This window comes from Saccostrea echinata, unplaced genomic scaffold, assembly GCF_033153115.1.
Source record: "Saccostrea echinata isolate AGI-Se365-2 ecotype Australia unplaced genomic scaffold, CSIRO_AGI_Sech_v1 ptg000028l, whole genome shotgun sequence".
Classification (NCBI taxonomy): Eukaryota; Metazoa; Mollusca; class Bivalvia; order Ostreida; family Ostreidae; genus Saccostrea; species Saccostrea echinata.
In genome coordinates this window covers 16179813-16201957 of record NW_026889777.1, presented here as the reverse complement: position 1 = coordinate 16201957, position 22145 = coordinate 16179813, and the positions used below count along the sequence as shown (strand labels likewise).

Below are 22145 nucleotides of genomic sequence, written 5' to 3'. Positions count from 1 at the left end.
ATTATGCTACATAATCTATAATATGTATACAAAAGACAAACTGTATATTTATTACGCACTCAAAATAAATTATGCTGCAATATACTGTGATTGAAAAATATCATTTAGGAGTAAAAAAAACCTTCTATACATGGCACACTATATACTGAGGAGCCTCAAATTAGTAAGAGTATTTAGTTAAATATCTAACTGTAAGAGAATATCAAAATAATTGTTACTTATATCCTGCAAGGTCACAATAGTATACAGTGTAGTAAAGACAAAATTCAACTACACAATCTGGGTAACAGTGGCTTACAGAATTGGCTTAATTAACTGGAGATCAGTCTGAGTCTAGCAGGAATTTGAAATTTTCATTAAATTAATACATTCATATATTTTTAAAGTTTTCATTTTCAATATCTTAAACAAACTATATACTTTCACTTACATACATTTACAGTTTGAAATTTCCAGATACTTTCCAAAACTTAACGCAAGATATTTTTGTTTTTATGATACAAACTCTTCCCTTTGCATCTGTAAATAAAAATACTAGTTTCATCAGTTAAAAATTTGAATGTCTGAGTTGATGCTTCAAAGTCACCTCATAGTTTACTGGTCGAGTATCTTAATTGGTCCTGAAGGTGTTTATCAGTTTTAAGGTAATGGGACAAAAATGCTATAATCCGCCTCCATGAATCTTCTTGAGCATAGCTATGGCTCTTTGTATGTCCTCCCCATATAGTGTTGTTTTTCTCTTAAAAAAAAAAATTATAACGCATTCAACAAGTAATTTGTTAAATGTAGATATAAGTAATTGTAGGTATAAGTAATAACTATCTAGTTTTTTGGTTTTACGTTGTGATCAAACAGTTTGCTCACATATATGTACACCAAAAGGCTTTTATGTGTAAAATTAGCAAACTGTTTATCATCATCATAAAAACAAATGACCAGATCCTTAATTTTAAAAAAATTGAGATATTTACATTATTCTAGACTTATTCAATAATTAGAAATCTAAGTCTGCAAGCTCCACCCAGTTACTTTTTTACAACTCCACACACAGCGAGAAGCAGTTCTGTAACATGAGCAAATGACTTTATGGAGATATAAAGTCATTACCTTATGCAGTCAAACCTCATTATCTCGAACTCGATGGGACCAAGAAATTACTTTGAGATATCCGAGGATTCGAGATATGCATAGTAAATTACTCAAGGAATAAGCGGTTGAGACTTCCAAATCACTTCGACATATCCATGGTATTCGAGATACCAAAGTTAGACTGAATTCAAAGTTTTATCTGAAAGACATTTGAAAAGAAAGGTGTTGATTTTTCTAGATAAGGACTTACAGATGTAAAAATTATTCAACATTAGCCAAAATCCCTCTGAAATAAATATGGCATTAAATCCATTTGTTACAGTTGAACTTCAATACCTCAAACACCAATATTTCGAAAACCATGGATATATCGAAGTGATTTGGAAGTCCCAACCACATATTCCTTTAGTATTTTACCCTTGATATCTCAAATCCTTGGATATCTCTAAGTTTTTTCTTGGTTCCCATCATGGAGTTTGAGATAATGAGGTTTGACTGTATTTATTCTGTTAGATATCCTCCTCCTTTCTTTTGCACTGAATCCTTACCCCCCCCCCCCCCCCCCCCCTGAAAAAAACAAAATCATAATGATGAACTTTCAATAAAAGCTAACAACTTACTATTATATCTATTAAATGAAACCCTACAGTGTGGAGAGTATGGCGGTTCTATAAGGTGCCCAGCATTTGGATATTTCACCAACTCAAATCGATGTTGATGATCCGAGGGTATTAGTTCCATGAAACGTTCAGTAATACTATAACTTAAAGTATGGTCATCTTCTCCAACAATACACAACACACAAGCTTCACTTTCCCATGCCTACAAACAGAAGAACAAACTTACATCTGACACTCATCACATTTTTTTATATAAGATTAAATGCTTACAAAAATTAAAATCTAATAAAACATCATAAATGTTGGTTATATATTCAAATAAATGTGGCTTTTTGTTTCCAGGTGATCATAAGGTGTATTTCTCGAAACATTGTCATGTATTTGAATATAACCAGTAAATGATGTTTTACTCTCTGCCACAGATGGTTTGCTTACTTACTTTAATATAGTATTCGTCTGTTGGGTTATAGAACCCTAATATGTCCATTCCCTCATTGGTTACCTTTACTTGATTCATAAAATTTCTGCCAGAAAGAAATGAAACAGAATGTTCTACATGAATTAATGTATCACTACATATACAAGCATAAGATTCTATTTATTCTCTTAGATATTATACTCAAAAATCTTTGTGAAGAAATCATGATACAACGGCCCACCTTTGTAAAGAAAAAAAAATAAAACTGTCAAAATGGGAATATGACCCTGAAGGGTACTAAATTAAAAGAACATTCTTAGGATAAGCTTACAAAAGAACATGGTCATCTTGAGAAAAAAATATCCTACATACGAGTATTTCTGTGGACTTCTCAACTGAATCTTGAAAATGTAGCTGCTTAAAGATTGTATCATCTCTAGTCATGAGCTACTAAGTACCTTTTTGTCAAGTATGAACAGATGACCTTTAACAGGCCTAGGATTAAAGCATCAAGGGCCAAGGAATACATCTTTTGAACAATCTTTTTGTCTAGTAAGATCTTCTAATACTCTTTTGATACAAAGTTTCACATTTTTTTTAATTTTATACTTTTCAAGTCCTTCAGAATTTGACAGTTTTCAATGCCATAAATTCGACCTTATCTAAATGACCTTGTTGAATTTGACAGTTTTCAACCCCATAAATTTGAACTTTTCTTAATGACCTTTTTGAGATCACAAAATATCATTGAATCATATTCAACCTTCTAGCCAAGTATAATTTTCTTAAATAATTATTATTCCATAATTATAAAATAATGGTATGGACAAGAATTTACACTTCAAATCCAGTATGCACTCCGATCCTTGTCCAAATGACAACTGTGACAACCAACCTTTGTATAAAGCAAGATTCTCTGTTTCTCCTCATCAAATTTATTGCCAAGACAAGCGTTTTACAAATTCGTTGACCTTGACCTTGTTCAAATTACCCTAGGTTAAGGGTCGGGACATGCCATAAAGTCTGACACAGGTGACTTTTGTTTCAAGTATTTCTCCTTTTCAGAGGTATAGGTACAAAATTAATTTCAATATTTTCATACCCTGTGAATTGACCTCATCCAAATGAACGATGTTCATAATTAAGACACAAAGAAGAAGGTATGGTTTAGCTTTATTGTGCCCTAAAAATTTAGTGTTTTCAAATAGTTTTGAAACTGGCTTAAATATTAGTTGAATATATGACTGTGATAAATCAGAAAGAATATGGCTCGAAGGAGTACCATTCTGGAAATATGATGTCATTAATTCGATGCATTTCTCTATTTTAAAAAGAAAAGGCCTCAAAATGACCCATTTCAAGGGTTACTTTCCTCAAGAAAATAGTATCCACAGCTGTCGCCTACTTTAATTTTCGGATATGTTGTGTAAAATCATTTGAAAAATCACACATCTTAAAATCTTTGTGGGCGATACCTGTGGACAACATTATCTGAAAGAAAATTCCATTACGAATTGGTGTCTTCTGCAACTTTTTAAGAAAATACAGGAAAATGCACAACTTTATGACGTCACAATTAGCATTTAGAAGGTCATGTGAGAAAAATGATTTGTTTGATCTTTCTGCATGGAATTTCAATGATTCAAAAATCATGAGTTTTAACTTCTTACATCACTTTCATTTTTAAGAAAAACACAGGGCAAGATTTGTATTGAAACTGTACATTGTTCTTTGATCACAAGTATGAGCTATTCCAGAATTTTACAGTATTGCAAAATGAAACCTCTTTAAAAATAAAGATATTTTAAAGCCATTCTTTATCACCATAAAACTAACATGGAAATGTCATGTCTGGAATTTCCTCGAAAGTATGTCTTTTTAGTCACTGTTACTATATAAACAAAGTCTTTCAAAACTCAAGTTTGGAAAGGACTTTTCCAATTACAGATCATATATCCTTCTGGAATCATCAAAGTGGGTCACCAATATACTTTTTGAGACAACTTCATGACACAAAAAAAAAATTTGAGTTTTCTCCATTAGCCATTTTGAAATGGGGGGGGGGGGGGGGGGCAATGCAGGGAAGCAAGGATAGGAAAATGTATAGTGGTGTAGATTAAATTGAAAAATGTTGCTATTTTGCCATATGGGATACCGTATAAGCAGAAATATTAGCGGGAATTCAATTTTGGCATTTTTAGCGAGGGTGAAGCGATCTATAAAATTGAATATTGCTAACATTTCATTCCAACATTGAAGGAAATGTTATCTCTCTATCCACCACTAAATCACTAGTATTACTTCTCACTAAAATTAAATACATGTACCTTTTTTTTTTTTTTGAAATATCGCTAAATTTGTGTTTTGCTAAAAATTCCACCGATACGGTAGCTCAATACTTTTTGGAAATATTATAGTGACAGGTAATCAAAAAGTGAAGGAAACTAAAGATTTCAAGTGCAAGAAGTGAAATGCTGAAGGACAAAATGGTGCTTACAATATCATGTTTACATGGTAACCTGAAAAAAAGAGAGAAAAGTCCTATACGAGTTGCTTGATTTTACATGTACATTGTAAGGTGTAATATCCCTCTCATAAGAGAGATAATTTTCCAAGAAAATTATTCCAAGAAATCCAATTAAATGTCTTACCAGAGTTTAATAATGAAGACCATTATATAATCAACTCATTCAAACCCAAACTAAGTTACAAATATTAATTTCTATTTTCTACTTGCTTATACTTTTATTGATTACTTATAATAGTTTACCTAAAACATTTATACTCAGTTCCTTTAAATTGTTAAAATTGAGATATCTCTATCTCTTAACATATAATTCTTTTAATTGTTACAAAAATTTTAGATGTAGACTAACCAGACTTTTTACGATCAATTAATTGATATTTTTGTTTGACTAAAAAATATTTTGAAGAACGATAACTCCTGAAGATGGAAAGATAACTCTAGTAGATAGATGCATTTTTATTTAATAAGCACAGAAAACAACGTGACATTCTGATTTAAAAAGCAACGCTTCATTATGTTTTCTAATGTGAATAATATAGGTATGATAGTAAATATTATTTTCATATATACCTCATATTTTTAATTTTATGGTGAGATAAAAAATTATTGATCTTTCTATTCACCATATCAATTTTTCTTCATATCGTGATTAGACATAATATTCATTTCTGAAAAAGTAAGCAATGCTTCATACTTCAAACTATTTTCCATTTGATTCTAATGCTATTGTTGATGATGAAAATCAATGTTGGGAATTTAAAAAAATTGGTGAAATTTAGAGCAGAGGGATAGTTCACCTTAAGGAGAATCACTATAACTAAGACTTTGAAAAATTGGTTAGAAAATGCACAAGTTTAAATGGTTTATATTACGGTATTATTATTTTTACAAAGTTTGAAGAAAAATTATAAGTAATTTTTCACTTATTTTTTCTAACTGAAACATATCTTTATACTCAAGACATCTTAAGTTTACACTTACATGTACTATTCATTTACAGACAGAAAATCTATAATATAGTTGAATATGAATTGGAGAAATAAGAAAATTTCTAATCTACTAAAGCCTTGCATTGTTTGTTCAGTTTAACATCCAGCTTGCATATACAATTCACTTCACTTTGATTAGATGAAGTGAATATTAACATTTTTGCAGAAAACATTTTGTAAGAGCAGAATCTCGGAGTAAGGGATTACTCCTTACGTTGCTGGTTCAAATCCACTGTGGGACGTGGAGACTGGTCCTCGGATGATACCGTATAAATAGAGGTCCCGTGACGCAGTAGGTGTTGGTATGAAAAAGATCCCTCACTGCTCAATGGCCGTAAGTGCCGAGTATAGGTCAAAATTTGCAGCCCTCCACCGGCAAGTGGTGGTGTCTCAATATGAGTGAAAAATTCTCAAGATGGACATTTAACAACAAACAAAAAACTTTTTGTGATGTTAGTATTAGTATTTGACTGAAGCACTGTTTATTGACAATTGCAAATTTAAGTTCCAGTGTATTATACATGTTACACAGTCTCTGACTAAGGGTAATTCCTTTGTTAGCTACAGACCCTAAAACGTGCTACTACACCTCAGAAACAAACCGTACCATTCCGTGTAAGAAGCGTATCGTACCATACAAGAAGCGTACCGTACTGTGCACAAAGCGAACCATACCATACACAAAACGAACCGTACCATGCAAGAAGCGTACCATACCGTGAACAAAGCGAACCATACCGTACACAAAACGAACCGTTCCGCGCAAGAAGCGTACCGTACCATGCACAATGCGAACCGTACCGTTCATGAATTATTTTTTAAATAATTATGCAAGCCACGCCCTGATCTTGCAATGACCAATTACAGTAAGTTTTTTTTTTTTTAAATTTCTTTCGACACAGCGCCCGTTAAAGAAGGATGGAAAATAACCCTAGAGATTCAAAATCTGGACTTACATGTACATCTGTTAATATAAGGAAACTACTCAAAACTAGTTACAACTTCGAAACAACTTGACAGAGTGTGAGGCGATTCTTTATTCGCTATGCACAATCGGGTTGTGCTTGATTAGCATTTTGTTTTCATATTAAATGCAGCATCGTAATATTTTCCTTTACAATTCATAATAAATAAAAGTGAATTAAATACTTTATCATTTATTTCTATAGCTTTTATCTACCCTATTCTTGTCTCTATGAATGTTCTCGGAAACCAAGACACATTGAAAAATGTATAAGGACTCTGTGCTTTTTTTCCTAAATAAAGCCCTTAAAATAATTTTTTATTCATGTAAGTAATAGTTTTACGGAGAAATGATTACAGATTTAGCAAAAAAAAAATTCAAAAAAAATTACGAATTAAATTTTCAATTTGAAAACGTACATGTTAAAGTATAAATGCCTCTCAATCACTAGAAAAAAAAAATAAATGAAAGCGATGTATATACATGTATAAATAACATGTTGGTTTACACTCTTCTGACCAACCCGAGAAGTTGTCACCAATTTAACATACTGTCAAAAAGTTTGATCGCAACATTTTCGCATGGAATTTCCAGTTTAATACACGTAATAAAAAAAATCTGGATATATGTCAGAATTAATTTTTATTTAAAGCATTTTCCCATTTCATTTGCTTAAGGACATTGGCAAGGTTCCTGGTTATTGTATAGAATTTTTCAAGAACTTTTGAGTAGGTTTAAATGTACTAAATAGGCTATATTCTGGATCGTTTTACCTACTAATCCAGCATTCTTTTTTAGATTTTGTCAAATTAGTGTTTTTACAATTCTTAATGCATTTCCTATGTAAAATGTTGATAAAAGGGACCTACATAAATTTTCATCATAATATTTCTTCAAAACCCATTTATTTCATACAGTTTTTGTATTGTATACATTATTGTAACTTCATTTCCTATGACTTCTAGATATTTTGGTTGAAAATGTATATATAGAAAAAAGACATGGATATACCGGCACCGATCATCATTTTTGAGTTGCGTCCCTTAACAGCTAAAGTTGGTCAAGTCACTGGTTGATTGTTTTTATCATGTAAATGACTGAATTGATTGAAATACATTGTCATAAAAATATTGACATGGATTTATTTTTAACTTTTATTCGTAATTACTAAATGCTGATTCCTTCACACGACCTAAGAACTGTTCTCAGTCGGCATGGTCGACCTACCTTCCAGCATATGTCACATCTTTGCCCTTCCCAGCATACTGAGCATAACTATGGTAAATGACGACCTGTTTGCTCTTTGTCCCTGAATACAATGTACAACAAAGCCATTACTACTTTCCTTTTTTGCTGTATAGAAGATTCTACCCGTTGAAGGAAGTACACGTGCTTTTGTTTACCTCTATAGCATACGCTTTACTGGTTTTCACCGCTTAGAGAATTCTACACGGGAGATCACTCTCAATCACTATTTTACAAGTGAAAAAACCCATGTATTAAACCTTTTTTCTCCGGAAAGCCCTGACTTGCCAATGTCCTTAATTCACTGAAACCTGCAGGTAAAATATGTTACCTGGAATTCACACATAAAGCCCAGTTTAATCTTCTTTTTTTTTAAAAATGCTTTTATACATTGTGGATGGAATTGAAGCTGTCTTAATCGTTTTCTTGATTGTAACTTTCCTTTAAAAAGCATTTTTACACATTGATGGAAAATTTATGTAAAAAGGAAAACAATTACATGCACAAAAATTAAGTAATATTTTGTACTAATTGTGTGCACTTCTACCGATTACTTTTCAATGTGTTTTTCCTAGTAAGCCAATTAAACAACTAAGCAATCTATGTAAAAAAAAAATTAAAATTCCTCGCAAATAAATATGAAAATAATAACTTATTTTTTAATAGTTTGTTTGATCATTCGGTCAAGAGAAAAAAAATTGTTTGTTTGTTTTTTTTAATGAAGCCGTAAAAAGAATGGTAGACGAAATAAAAGCATGAGGGATTTATAAAATCAAACTCATTTGTTTAAAAGTGTGATAAGTGAATATTTAAAATAATAATTGTATTCAATTAGGAAAATTAAAAGGAAAAAAAACATATGTACGCTTATTCTTACAAATAAATACAGAAATGCCTTTATGGAGACACAACCAAAATATTTTTTTTCATCCTTGTTATGCAGTGTTTGTTGATATGTTCGATTTATTTCCAAGTTATTGAACCATAAGGCAATAGTGTACAAAATAAGATAATAAATAGACAACTAAAACTATTTTATTTTAAAAATTGAAAGTAGTTCATACAGAAAGTAAATTAAAAAAAAGATACAGTTAATAAGACGACTAGTTACATGTAATAACGAAAATACAGCTGTAAAAAGGAAATATTTATAACAACTTTAACTTAAAAACAACTTTTAAAAAATACTTGCGATACCGTCCTTCCATTTATATAAAATAAAGAGCTTATAATAAAGAAATAAACGACTTTATGAAGTAGCCAATCATAAAATAAAGCGTACAGGCTCTGCCCACTTAATTTACATATCGTTCACCAAAGGGTACCATTCACAAAGCGTACCATTCCATGCAAGAAGTGTACCGTACCGTACACAAAACGAAATGAACCAAACCGTGCAAGTGGTGTAGTAGCACGTTTTAGGGTCTGTAATTTTATGACCTTTAATCTAATCTTGACCTGAGTCACTATTTCCTGTAGTTCAGAGATGGCCAGTGAGAGAGGAATAGACAGAAAAAATAAAGAGAATGAAAAGACTATTTTCCCTCTAGCCTTAAATTGTACTCACGGTGCACTTTGTATGTATTCTGTTTTGTACTTCAAGGGTTCATCTGCATAAAAAGTGACTCCATTGACCAATGCTATAGCTTTGATCTACAAAAAATCAATCAGTTTGTACCTAGTTCTCTATATCAAATACTGTAAATTTTCACATAATTACATGAATCCATCTACTCACTAAAATGTCATTCTGGCATATAATTCTACCATTAAGATTATATACAGCAATAACCAATATTCTTGAAAATTTTGTTTTGCTTTTAAGGTCAAGTTCTAGTAAATAAAAGGTGCCTACACATTTTTCAAATTTGAGGGGCGAGTTCTTTTAACGATCCTTTACAAATATAGCTTGGTAAAATAAGGTGTATCGGGACATAATTTTAAGGTAAACTCAACGGGAAAACATGTTCTAAACTGTCATTTTTAATGAAAAATGAAGAAAGTCAGGTATAAATTTCAGAGTTTTTTCCATCTCAGAAAAAGGAAATGTATTAATATTGCCCACAGTCTCTCAGAAAACGGTTTTTCGTATCTTTTTGACCTCTACTTTAAAATGATATTTAATTGAATATAGGTATCAGGGTTTCTTTTGAAATGATTTCAAATTGAATTCCATGAAAATGCTTGATTTTCTACATAATTCTATTACAGCCATGAAGTACGGGAAAAATTAAGTTTAAATCAATTATGACGTCATAATGGATCTAGCTTCAAAAAGACAGTCTAAACTCATTTACTAGATCTTGACCTTAAATATCAAACAATCTCAGGTTTCATGAGAATTTAGTGATCTTCTGTACATAAGTTCAGTCTCATACACATCAGCTCAAGACTGTTCATCATTCATGCAGGTGAATCTCATCAAAATTTTTTTTTTTAATTTTTCCCTGTTGATCATTCATGCAGATGAATTTCATCAGAATTTTTTTTTTATTTTTTTCCAAATGAATTTCAGCTGAGGCTCATAAATGGGTTAGAATCTACACTACAACAGGAACCTCTCAAGTAAGTTATGTATTTTGGTCCAGTGGTTCTTGACAAGATTTTAAAAGATTTTTCCTATATATTATTCAATGATCAACTTTTATCCCCTATTATGGCCCCACATGCATCCCGCCCCCAGGGGTTATGATTTGAACATTATGGAATCTTTACTAAGTTTTATCTTTTCTTCTTCATGGTTCTTGAGAAGATTTTTAAAGATTTTTCCTATAATTATACATTTCAATTTGACTTTGATCCCCTATTGTAGCCCCACCCTACCTTTGGGGTATTGATTTGAACAATTTAGAATCTTAACTACCTTGGAAAGCTTTCACATATGTTTTACCTTTTCCAATCTAGTGGTTCTACAGAAAAAGATTTTTAACAATTTTTCCCAAATATTTCAATGTACATGTAAAACTTTGATACCCTTCAGGGGCCATGATTTGAATAACTAGTGCTAATTGTAACGGGAACCGTTACAGATGTTCCCCAAACGGCTCCCCAATCCCTTATGATGCCCAGGAAACTCTATTTTTAAGGGTATTTCATTGGAAAACTACTCCGATATAGCCATATGGGTATTAGCCAATCAAATTTCAGCGCGTGTGCTTGCACATGTTTTCTACATTTTTCACATTAATTATCTTATAGTGTCTCACAATACATACATTTGTTTTAAATATTAAAGAATTTCATTGAAAAATAAGAGAGATGTACCCTTTAAGTATTAGCCAATCAAAATTCAGCATACACGCATGCATGGCCTTGCATTCAATTTTAATAGTATCATAATGTAGGAGCTCTATGTGCCTATCCATGTCATAAATTTCATCCTGTTTTGTTGAAAACCAAGGGAGATATAGACATTTACAGTTTCAACCAATCAGATTGCAGCACACCTGCGTGCGCGTGTTTTCAAGAAATTTCCTATATAACATGTTGTAGCACCTTATAATATATACTTATATTCTAATTTTCAAAGTATTTTGTCAAAAAACAAGGAAATTATTGAGATTTTTGTATCAGCCAATCAGAGAAGAGCGCACGTGCATGCGCGTGAGTTCACGCTAATTTGACCATGTTATCTTGTCTAGACTACTAATATATCTTTATATTTTGAGTTTCAAAGCAATTTATCAAGAAATATAAAAGTTACGGCTTCATCAAGTATATCAGTCATTTCACTCATTGCACGTGCGCGCACGTGCATGCATGTGCGCGCAAAATGACCTTCGTTCCGAACACCTACACAACATGCCTATTAACCCTAAAAAGGTTTCATGTCAATCGGATGAGTGGTTCTATGAGAACACTCCCGGACAAAAAAGTACCAGAGAAGAAAGTAGAAAAAAAGAATAATAATAACTAGAAACCTTGTTGCCATGGCAACAAGAAGGTCTTCCGTCCCTTTTCTGTCTTCATAGATGTTGATTCCTCTTTAAACAACTTGTTATGTTGTGCATTCCCTGTCACACCTTAATGCGAAAAATAGTTCCTTCGCCATGCGCTCGGCACTTTGAAGTTAAAGTTGCAGATATTTTGGATGAGACCTTAAAAACCGAGGCCACCATGTCACAGCAGATGTTGGCACGATAAAGATCCCTCACTGCTCAATGGCCCTGAGTGCCGAGTAAAAGTCTAAATTTGAAGCCCTTCACCGACGGTCACATCTCTATATGAGTGAAAAATTCTCGAATGGGACTTAAAACAACATACAGTCAATCAATCTATCAATCAATCAATCATACATAAAATATAATTAAACATTTATATTTTGAAAATATTGCAAAACTGGAACGAAAAAAATACGAGATATCATTTTAGGAGGGGGAAGGACCTATGTTCCAAAACATCTTTGTGTGAATTTTTTTTTTAAATTTTTGAGATTCTCACACTTAATTGTACAAAATATAAAATTATGTTAAATATTTTTTTTAATTTAAGATCTGCATGTATCTACAATATTTTGTTTTATTTTACCCGATTTCATGCATTTCAACCCCCCCCCCCTCCCTCCCTCCCTGAGTCAGCACCACACACGCATAACAAAATGATTGACACTTCACATGAAAGCATATTTTTTCACATACTGTTTCAAGTATACAGATTTTTATGTGTTTCATTGTGTTAATACACTGTATACCATTAATTAACCATACCTTTATCCGCAAAGTCGCTTTGAGCTCTTAATTATGGCGGATCTTGCTCTAAACTAAATGTCATTGAAATTCCCTCTCATTTGAAATTGCTGTTTTTATTCAATGAAGATGAGAAAATAATAAATTCTACTTTCAAAGTATAATTTGACAAATCTCCGATTTGTGATTCAATTTCATAGGTACCTAGCTAGCTACATTAACATTTTTACCTTATTTTGTCATATCACACACATATGCACATTAATTAGTGCAAAATTCAACTGCAAACTCTTTATGAAGGAGTAAAAAGACAAAGTACCATTGTGAAGTCAAACACCATTGCTCTGACGTTGATGACATAGCCCCCCCCCCCCCTCTTTAAAGATAAAATATTACATTTGAGCCCAAACAACAGTGTGAAAAAAATCGGACATTTTGGGGATTGAATAGATAGTGCAAAATTTAACTGCAAACTCTTTATGAAGGAGTAAAAAGACACAGTGCCATTATGAAGTCAAACACCATTGCTCTGACGTTGAACGACATAGCCCCCCCCCCCTTTAAATATAAATAAAATATTACATTTGAGCCCAAACAATAGTGTGAAAAAATTTGGACATTCTGGGGACTGAATACGAGTTGCTTACCATTACGCTATCAAAGACCATCGTATCAAAGTAGCAAGCAATAAATATCTAGAGTACGGGTTAATCCATTTTTAAATAAATTACATATTTAGCATTCTGATAAGATTCTCTATTTATCCTATAAATATCATAAAAAAATAATGAAAAACAAAAAAGTTAAAAAAAACTACCCTTTTTAAATCACTTCCTGTGACGACCGGAAGTGGCGACGACACACGAAATGTTTCCATCACACATCTACAAATCACCTTCTATCATACCTGAAAGTTTCAGACTCCTACCTTTAACAGTTTCCGAGAACATTCACGGACTAGATTTTTAGTGGAAAAAGTGAAAAATCGTAATAATTCCTGACCGGAAGTGAATTTTTCCAAACTTTTTCAATATTTCAAAATGGCATGAGATAACACATCATTCCTGAAAATTTGGCTGAAAATGATTTGAATAGTTTTTGAGATATCGCGATTTGAAAAGGTCAGAAAAATAAAAATGAAAAATAATAATAATAATAATAATAATAATAATAATAATAAGAAACAGTAGAATCACTATAAGGTCTTCCGTGAAGACGGAAGACCTTAATAATAATAATAATACATGTAATAAGAAACAGAGTAAAAACAATATGTTCCCAAACTTCGTTTGGGGAACATAATTAACAATCTATGCTACATCATGCTTTCACTTAAGTTTTATTTCTTCTGGTGCAGTGGTTCTTGAGAAGAACATTTTTAAAGGTTTTTCTCATATATTTTATGATTTGAATTAATTACAATCAACACTACCCCAGGAAGCTTTCACATATTAAGTTTTATCTCTTCTGCTCCAGTGGTTCTTGAGAAGAATTTTTCATGGCCCTACCCTAATTTTGCCTTTTCTTGATTATCTCCCCTTGGAAGGCAGCTTGGACCTTCATTTGAACAATTTTCAATCCTCATTACCCAAGGATACCTTGTGCTAACTTTGGTTAAAATTGGCTTAGTGGTTCATGAGAAGAAGTCCAAAATGTAAAAGGTTTACACACTGAAAGATAACTCAGGTGAGCTAAAAACTGACAAATCTTATGGTTGATTTATCAGTGACAAACACCTTCAAAATGACTACATGTAATTACCTGTGACAAATGCCTGCAAAGCTCCAAGGCATACATTCCACCTTTGGATGTTGCTAATACACCTATCCTGTTGCTCTGTATGTTTGGTCTCCCAGCAAACCATCTAGCACTATCCTTGAAGACATAAATATTACGTAGTCAATAAGCAATATCACTTCCAAATTAGAAGTAGAAAAATATGATAAATACAATTAATTAAATGAAGTTAGACAGATGGACTGTAATACTTCTGTACATAAACAACAGACCATTTTATCAAAATTTGTTTTTCTTGTTTATTTATATTACTCAAGAAAATATCTCACAATGAAATAATCCAATGAAACATCTTTTAATGTTACTGGTAAATCATCATAAGCAAGATACGCCAGAGCAAAAACACAAAACCCTCTGGAGGCGAGTAGAGCAGCCCGATGTTGAATCAGCCCTCCACTGTTTCCAAACAAATCAATCACACCAGGGAAAGGACCAGGGCCTACAATAAAGATAAGAATGACTTATATTCTTTTCCATAAGACTTATAAAGCTGATGCTTATACTGTAGATTCCTAAATATACGCAAGGAATAAATTATCGTTTAATTAAGCGAGGAGCACCACACGCGAAATAAAATTACTTGCTTTTATTTTTATGGTGCTTTAATGTATGTAAAATCTCTAGATAAATCACCGATTCACGAATTATTGTTCTCGCGGTTTGACGCCCTTGGGCCATTTCGCGATATTAAGTACTCACGTAAAATAAGGAATTTACAGTACTCAGTTTCTGAGTTGTTAAGTGGTCTGAGTGAAAGTCATTATCTCCCCTTGACATAATTCCATCCCAGGTTAACTTCCAGCATAAGCATGGGTATCGCCAAATATTTCATATCATGATATATCATGATTTTTTCCAAAAATATCACGATAATATTGTGATATTTTTACACGCAATTTTTACTACAATTTCAAATGAATTTCCATAATATTTCTTACAAATATGCTGAAAAAACATAACTTCACTTTTTAAAATTTTTATTTATATATAATATAAAGCATCTTTGGATGCCATTGTTTAACTGTTTTTAACATTTCTTAGGCTTCCTGCAATTGTTATTTAATAGTTTGAACAAATAAATGAATAATTTTTTGGAATTTATAATTAGGTACCAAATACTGGTATTTCAGTCTCTGTATCACTATGCATACCACGCAATAAAAAATTACGATATACCACATATGTATATATAGAGAGAGATATATAGATATAAAATCATGCATCCCTATCCCAACATATGCTGGTTGCCATTTTAGCTGAATGAACTGAAAAAGTGCCAAGTCTAAGGACACATGTACCCCCAGTAAGATCTGGGCCCGGGATCATGAAACATGTTAAGATTAATTCAAAATCTTTATGTTGTACTAAAATGTTGATGAAGTCAAGGAGACAAAAATTAAAATATTTGTTAATATTGCTTCACAAAAGAGTTGATATCTGCAAGTTTAGAGATTAATTTAATAATTAATAAACATTTTACAGGTGATTGAAAATTTGACTTAAGTCCAAGTCTGTTTCATGATCCTGGGGCCTGAACTAGCAAACATCCATCTACTGGCCAAACACCTATGACCAATCAGCAATGTACACCATTATAAGTAAAAATGTATATTCCTAATTCCTCTAGAAGATATGTTATATAATCAATTCTTCAGAACAGTAAAGCAGTAATTAAAATAATATCTATCATGAAAATCATAATTTCTAGTTTTGAAAATGAATAAATCGCTATTACATGATGACTTGAAGATAATGAAACAAACCAGGAGGAATAAACAGTGCTCCTCTAATCTTCTTATATTTTACTTCCTCTCTTCGAACACTCTTGTGTTTGTACCATCTGTATACATCCAAGGTAGCCAGAGGTTTCTGGACTGTATCAAACAAGTTTTTCCAAGTAAGGTGGCCTTCAAACACTGAAAATTTCACCACCATAGGTGTCGTTACATCTTTCTTCAGTAGTCTAGCATTTGGTCTCTTTGGTTCAGGTTTCATGCTCCAAAATAGTCCCATTGGTTCCACACCTGCAACAAATAGGGAAGAATACAACAATTAACCAATCAAGTTTCCAACCTAGGTAATATGAGGTGTAAACTATAGATGTACTGTGTCAGACCTGAGCTAACAAACCCCTCCCATATGAGTATACTGGCAAAGTGTAGCAGAAGTGGGCATCCCCATACTGTACACACTACCCATATTTTTCAAGTGAAGAGGGGGGGGGGGGGGTATAAAAAAGTGCTCTATCAAGTATCAACTGAGATACCTAGAAAAAAAGCAAAACTTTACGTCTTTATTCAAAACAGATTGAGGATCCAATAAGAGAGACGAGCTAATTTAGAGGATTGTGTCCCCCTCTTAAGGAAAAAGAAGATGGTAGAATAAATGAAAAAAATATGCATATGGAGGAAGAAAAAAAGGTCAGCCTTGACCTTTCAGGTTTTGGCCTTAAAGTCAATAAGGGTCTTTTTTAATGAAAGAAATTCATAACCTTAAGTTTCATAGCAAAAAGCTTACGGAGAACTAAAGCAAGCACCTGAAAAGAAAGTGTCACACTAAGACAGAATGTATGAATTCCTTACCTTGACCTTTGATCTTTTCATCTCAAAATCAATGGTGGTCATTTTTAAGGCCATAAGGGGTTATGATATTAAATTTCATTCAGAAAAGCTCAAAGAAAATTAAATCATCTGCAATTATTTGCAATGCATGAATTTGACCTTGACAATTGACCTTTTGACCTCAAAATCAGTAGTGTCTTATTCCCTATTTACATGTTTATGAATAATTATAATCTCAAAAATCAAGTTATTTATATATAAAAAGCACTGAAAAATTCAATTTGCTTGTCATTTGGGAATTTTTACATTTTAGGGGGGGGGGGGGGGTAATTTTCAATTTGGACAGGGTCCTTTTAATTAGACTGGATATTAGGCCCTATAGTCTACAAGTACAACACACAAAACAAACCTGTGTATGTTCCTTGCATTAAGGCCTACAAAAACAAACCTGTGTATGTTCCTTGCACTGAGGCCTGATCCCCCACGGCTACATGGCCCCGTTCTGTAGCTGTGTAACACCCATAAGATGTAAAACAGTTAATCCCCTCCTGTAGCGAAGCTTTGATTGTTATGTTCCCCTTTTTAGGTAGACCATCTACCCTGACAACGACTTCTTCATCCACTAATGCCTCCCGAGGAGTCACACATATTCTAACCTCCGGCATTGGAAGAAATGTTGTAGAAAAAGGGTTACAGGTATCTCTTTTGACCACGGTCACATTCTGAATGGTGTTCCTGAAAATATTTTTGTTTTAAATTGTAACATGACATTTATATCTACTTAAAGAACCAATTTTTTTACTGTACGGTTACCTGGGGAGAGGAAGTGGTCTTATAGCCACAATACTCAAGTTGTCAAAATTCCCTAATACACATTGTAGTATACAGGAAGTCTGTCTTTGGTAATCAGGGTCAACATTACATGTTTTTGTCTAATTTTGAAACTATTATAAATAATTTATATACTTTTAATATAAAATTGGTTAACTTAATGTTTTCATCAATATCCTTTGCAGGGAAAAAAAATTATAAAGAAATATCTTCGTTTTTAATTGGGAAAAAAAAGTAAAATACATGTAAAAATAAAATCATGAGTGAAAACTACATAGCAATCATATCAATACTGTTTAATCGTCAGTCAAAGAAATCATCATTCAATAAGTGTAAATATTAAAATAAAACGATTTCATTTATCGTGTGGACATGCAATCTGACATGTACCATAGCCAGAATATCATTTATTTTCCTGGCCAAGAATAGTGTCCATAATATTCACCACTGCAATTTCCAGGGTACTGTTTTTATGCCCTATTCACTGATTTGTATTGTTTGTAGAATTTTTTTAAATATCAATCACAGTTCGTTATCTTCACCCTTTTCATTATACGAATGTACACATTAGGGGAAATTCGAACAGTAATTGTTTTTACACTAAATGAATGAAAATTAAATTATAAGGAATGAATTTAATAGCTACCCAATTTATGAGTATAAACTGGGTTAGGGCAGTTACCCTTTATAAACCAAGAAATGGTTTATGAACAAGTGTAAACTGTTCAAACCCAGTTTATACCATATAAATTGGGTAGCTATTAAATTCATTCCTTATAATTTAATTTTCATTCATTTAGTGTCAGGGTTAGAAACTCCCTAAAATTACAACTCGCAAATAATTGCGAGTACCAACAAAGTGAACTTGCAATTTTATAAGACTACTCGCAATTTTCATATGAAGTTAAATTTATATGAATTAAATACATGTAACTTAAGGAAAAAGTAACTACTGTACAATACACAAAATACAACTACAGTGTGACTTATTTAAATTACTGATTTAAATCAAAAGTAATTGTGTTCTGTCATATTATATAATTTTGCTACAGTTTCAATGCAAAAAAAAAAAAAAATCAACTCGCAAGTTTTTTGAGTTACCTAATTTTCAACTCGCAATTTGGGAATTCTAACTCGTGTTTTGCGAGTTGTATATAGTGAATTTCGAACCCTGTAGTGTAATAAAAAAAAAGATTACTGCCCTTAAAAAATGACTTCAAATTATACAAAAAGAATGAATTCAGGTGAATTGATACTTATTGTGATGTAGGCAACACAGTTTATACCATATAAGGTAAAGATCTTTATTATCTTATCAAATACAGTGTACTGCATTTAAATTATATAAAGATCAAATATTTGAATCTAAAACAATGAAAAATATCAAATGAGTGAAAAATTTTAAAATCTGAAGATATATCGTTGGGCCAATCAAGATTTTTTTAAAAGTTGGCAATATGAAAGTCCTTCTCTTCGTCCATTAAAGTGAAGGGCTGCTACTATAGCATTGTCTTTATTTGGTTAAAAAGCAATGCAAGAGGGGAGTCCCTGCCATTATTTACATGATTTAAAAATGGATAAAAATAAGCCATGCTCCTTTCAGGTGCTACAATTTCCCAGATGCTGGTCCTTTAGGACTCCAAGAACATGGCCATAATGGTATCTTCTAGCAGCTGGTTCCATATCCAGATGATGGTTGGAAAGATTCCTTGAAGTTGGTCACAGTTGAATAGCAGGTTGGGATACTGTATGGGTGTTGGTGACCCCCCTGAAGCTGCCCCTGTTTGGTTGACTTTGGGAAGAAGTTCGTTGGCAAATTAATAGGAAATGGATCAACCAGGTATGTAGTGATAACCTAGCTTCCCTCGGATTCTTCATTGGTGTAAGCTCTCCCACTCTCTCCTGTTAATCATTGCTGTAACACTTCTGGTGGTAGTGTAGTTGTTTGTCATGAACTCCGCTGTTTTTGTTTTTCGTTCCTTTTTTCTTCATGTTCCTCTTAGTGTGAGGGTCCCAGGCAACGGATGCATATTCTACCTGGGTCTGACAAATGTTTTGCACTTTTTTACTCTAATAGGGTATAATAATAGCCTTACTTTCAATGATATTGAATGCTTAACAGACATTTATGTTTATGGGCTGAATGCTCAGTATATATTTAGACATACATGTAATTTCATGTTTTAGTATTTAGTATGTAAGAGTGGAATGTGCCCTAATTCATGACCTTGTTCTGTTTCTGAAGAGTTATCCCCCTTTGCTTTTAATCAATAAAATCAATTCTAAAAAACATACCTGGTAAAAAAAAATAGATTTTAATTGTTTTTCTTTTCCTATAATGATTATATAAATACACCTTTCCATCACAGCATTTATTGATATTCTTCATATCTAAATTTTTATTTTAAAAAAAAATTCTTGTCCCCATAGACCTGAACACAATTTTCAATGATTAATTACTACCTAAGTAATTAATTTTTTGAAAATTTCTCTTGGTAAATTCTTGTCTACTTTAAAATGCTTTGATATAATATCAGAGTATTTTATACATGATGGATATTTAAGGTTAGGAAATTAAGTCCTATTATGAGTACATTCGAATACATTAATGGAGGAGTAGAGTTTCTTGCTGTTGTCCTATTGAATCACATAAGAATTGTACACACTCTTACTCTCCTGCTAGGTTGACTTCTGCAGGCGCCTTAATCTCTGCCTATCCTTTTCCCAGTCTGATCTTTTGTACTTTGTGAAGGTTCTTCACTTTTGTCTTGAAAGCTGCTTGATCATCCTGTTACATAATTGCTGGTTAAATCTACTTGAGGACAGGTCCAATTAGTTGGTACATGTACATGCTACATGATGGTGTTAAAGCAGATGGTCTTAAAGGTGGTCCAAATGTTGTTTATATAGGTGTCATGTGCTGAGCTGTCAAGGAAATGTGCCAAGTCATGGTCAAGATCCTCTGCCATCTTTGCTGTGTGTGTGTTGGTTTTCTTCCATAAATGGATGATCTGAGGTGCCTGATTAGTTTTTCTCTATTAAGGTCAGATACACATTCCTCAATAATAGATAATTTTCCCCCCAAATTTGTCACTGACATATTGCTACATTAACAAGTTTGCTTACAAAAATTTAAGGTACCTTACCAGGCATTTGTGCAAGATACTAAAGGATGTTGTTAACTATATAACCCTATTTGAAATCACTAGAATTGGCAATATCACAAATATTTGGTGTCTTTATTTATTTAGACATTTTACACAGTTTAGAAATCACAGTGTAATGATAATTATGATTTAAATCTGTTGTATATTACGAAAAGATACAGAACAGATATTCCAGCAGCATATCATCAGACCTTAAACATGTTAAAGTGTATACCTACCTTACAATTAACACTACTGTAGACATAATACTGCAAGAAACTATTGCAACTCAAAACAACATAATGCTTTCAACAGTTCTAAATATGAAATGTCATGAACTGGTCATTGTTGATCGTGATTATGCATAAATCACTGCTACACTCTGTGTGTGTGTGTGTGTGTGTGTATATATATATATATATATATATATATATATATATATATATATATAGATGCAGATATGTACCTATTGATATATTTAAAAAGAGTTGTATACATATCAACAGGAATACATTGTAATACATGTACATTTTTACCCAGGTACCTGTGTTTGACGATGTGAAGATTTGACAAGACTTTGCACTCGTCAGAAAATTATCAAAATACCTGTCACAGCAGACTTGTCAGTGGGTGTCACATAATGACATATTTTCTGCTTTCTCAGTTTCTGCTGTCCCAGTTAATGTTGAACTCGTACCTGCTGAACTTCGATCCCGACCATTTTATGAAGTACATGTAAATAACGTCAATGTAACGATTTTGTGTTGAACAATACAATATTTTTTAACATTTATTCCTTTAGTAAACGTTTTGAATTTTTTTAATTAGTTCTGATATTTATTCAATTCTTATATCAACATTAGCAATATCACAGGTGACAACCCACCCCCACCCCTCCCACTACTACTACTACTACCAATTTTCGCTTGGGTTATTCACAGTATGTATACATACATACATACATACATACATATATATATATATATATATATATATATATATATATATATATATATATATATATATTTGGACAGGTAAAGTTTTTTTTCTATTTTATTTTATTTATTTATTTATTTATTTTTATTATTATTTTTTTATTATTATTATTTTTTTTTTTTTGGCTTGCCAGATTTTTTCCGGGGGGCACTTTTGAAACCGTTGCTACGGGCCTGTGTAAAAATTGATTATTTGAGCACATTTTGAGAATTTGGAGCGAATCAGATTGACCAGAGATATGTCTCTGGTTTGACCATTTCTTTTTCTTTCTTTTTTT

The 22145-nt window shown here is 32.3% G+C and overlaps 1 protein-coding gene across 1 annotated transcript; it reads right to left on the bottom strand.

Annotated features, from left to right (window-relative positions):
- Positions 1 to 21562, bottom strand: LOC133193820 (acyl-coenzyme A amino acid N-acyltransferase 1-like). The gene is made up of 9 exons (XM_061329751.1): positions 21479 to 21562; positions 17344 to 17630; positions 16098 to 16358; positions 14604 to 14773; positions 14299 to 14412; positions 9420 to 9505; positions 2149 to 2233; positions 1710 to 1911; positions 1 to 739 (listed from the first exon to the last, which is right to left on the bottom strand). Exons 2-9 carry the CDS (start codon positions 17558 to 17560, stop codon positions 588 to 590), a joined length of 1287 nt encoding a protein of 428 aa, XP_061185735.1. The 5' UTR covers positions 17561 to 17630; positions 21479 to 21562; the 3' UTR covers positions 1 to 587.
- Between the last annotated feature and the right edge of the window lie 583 nt (positions 21563 to 22145).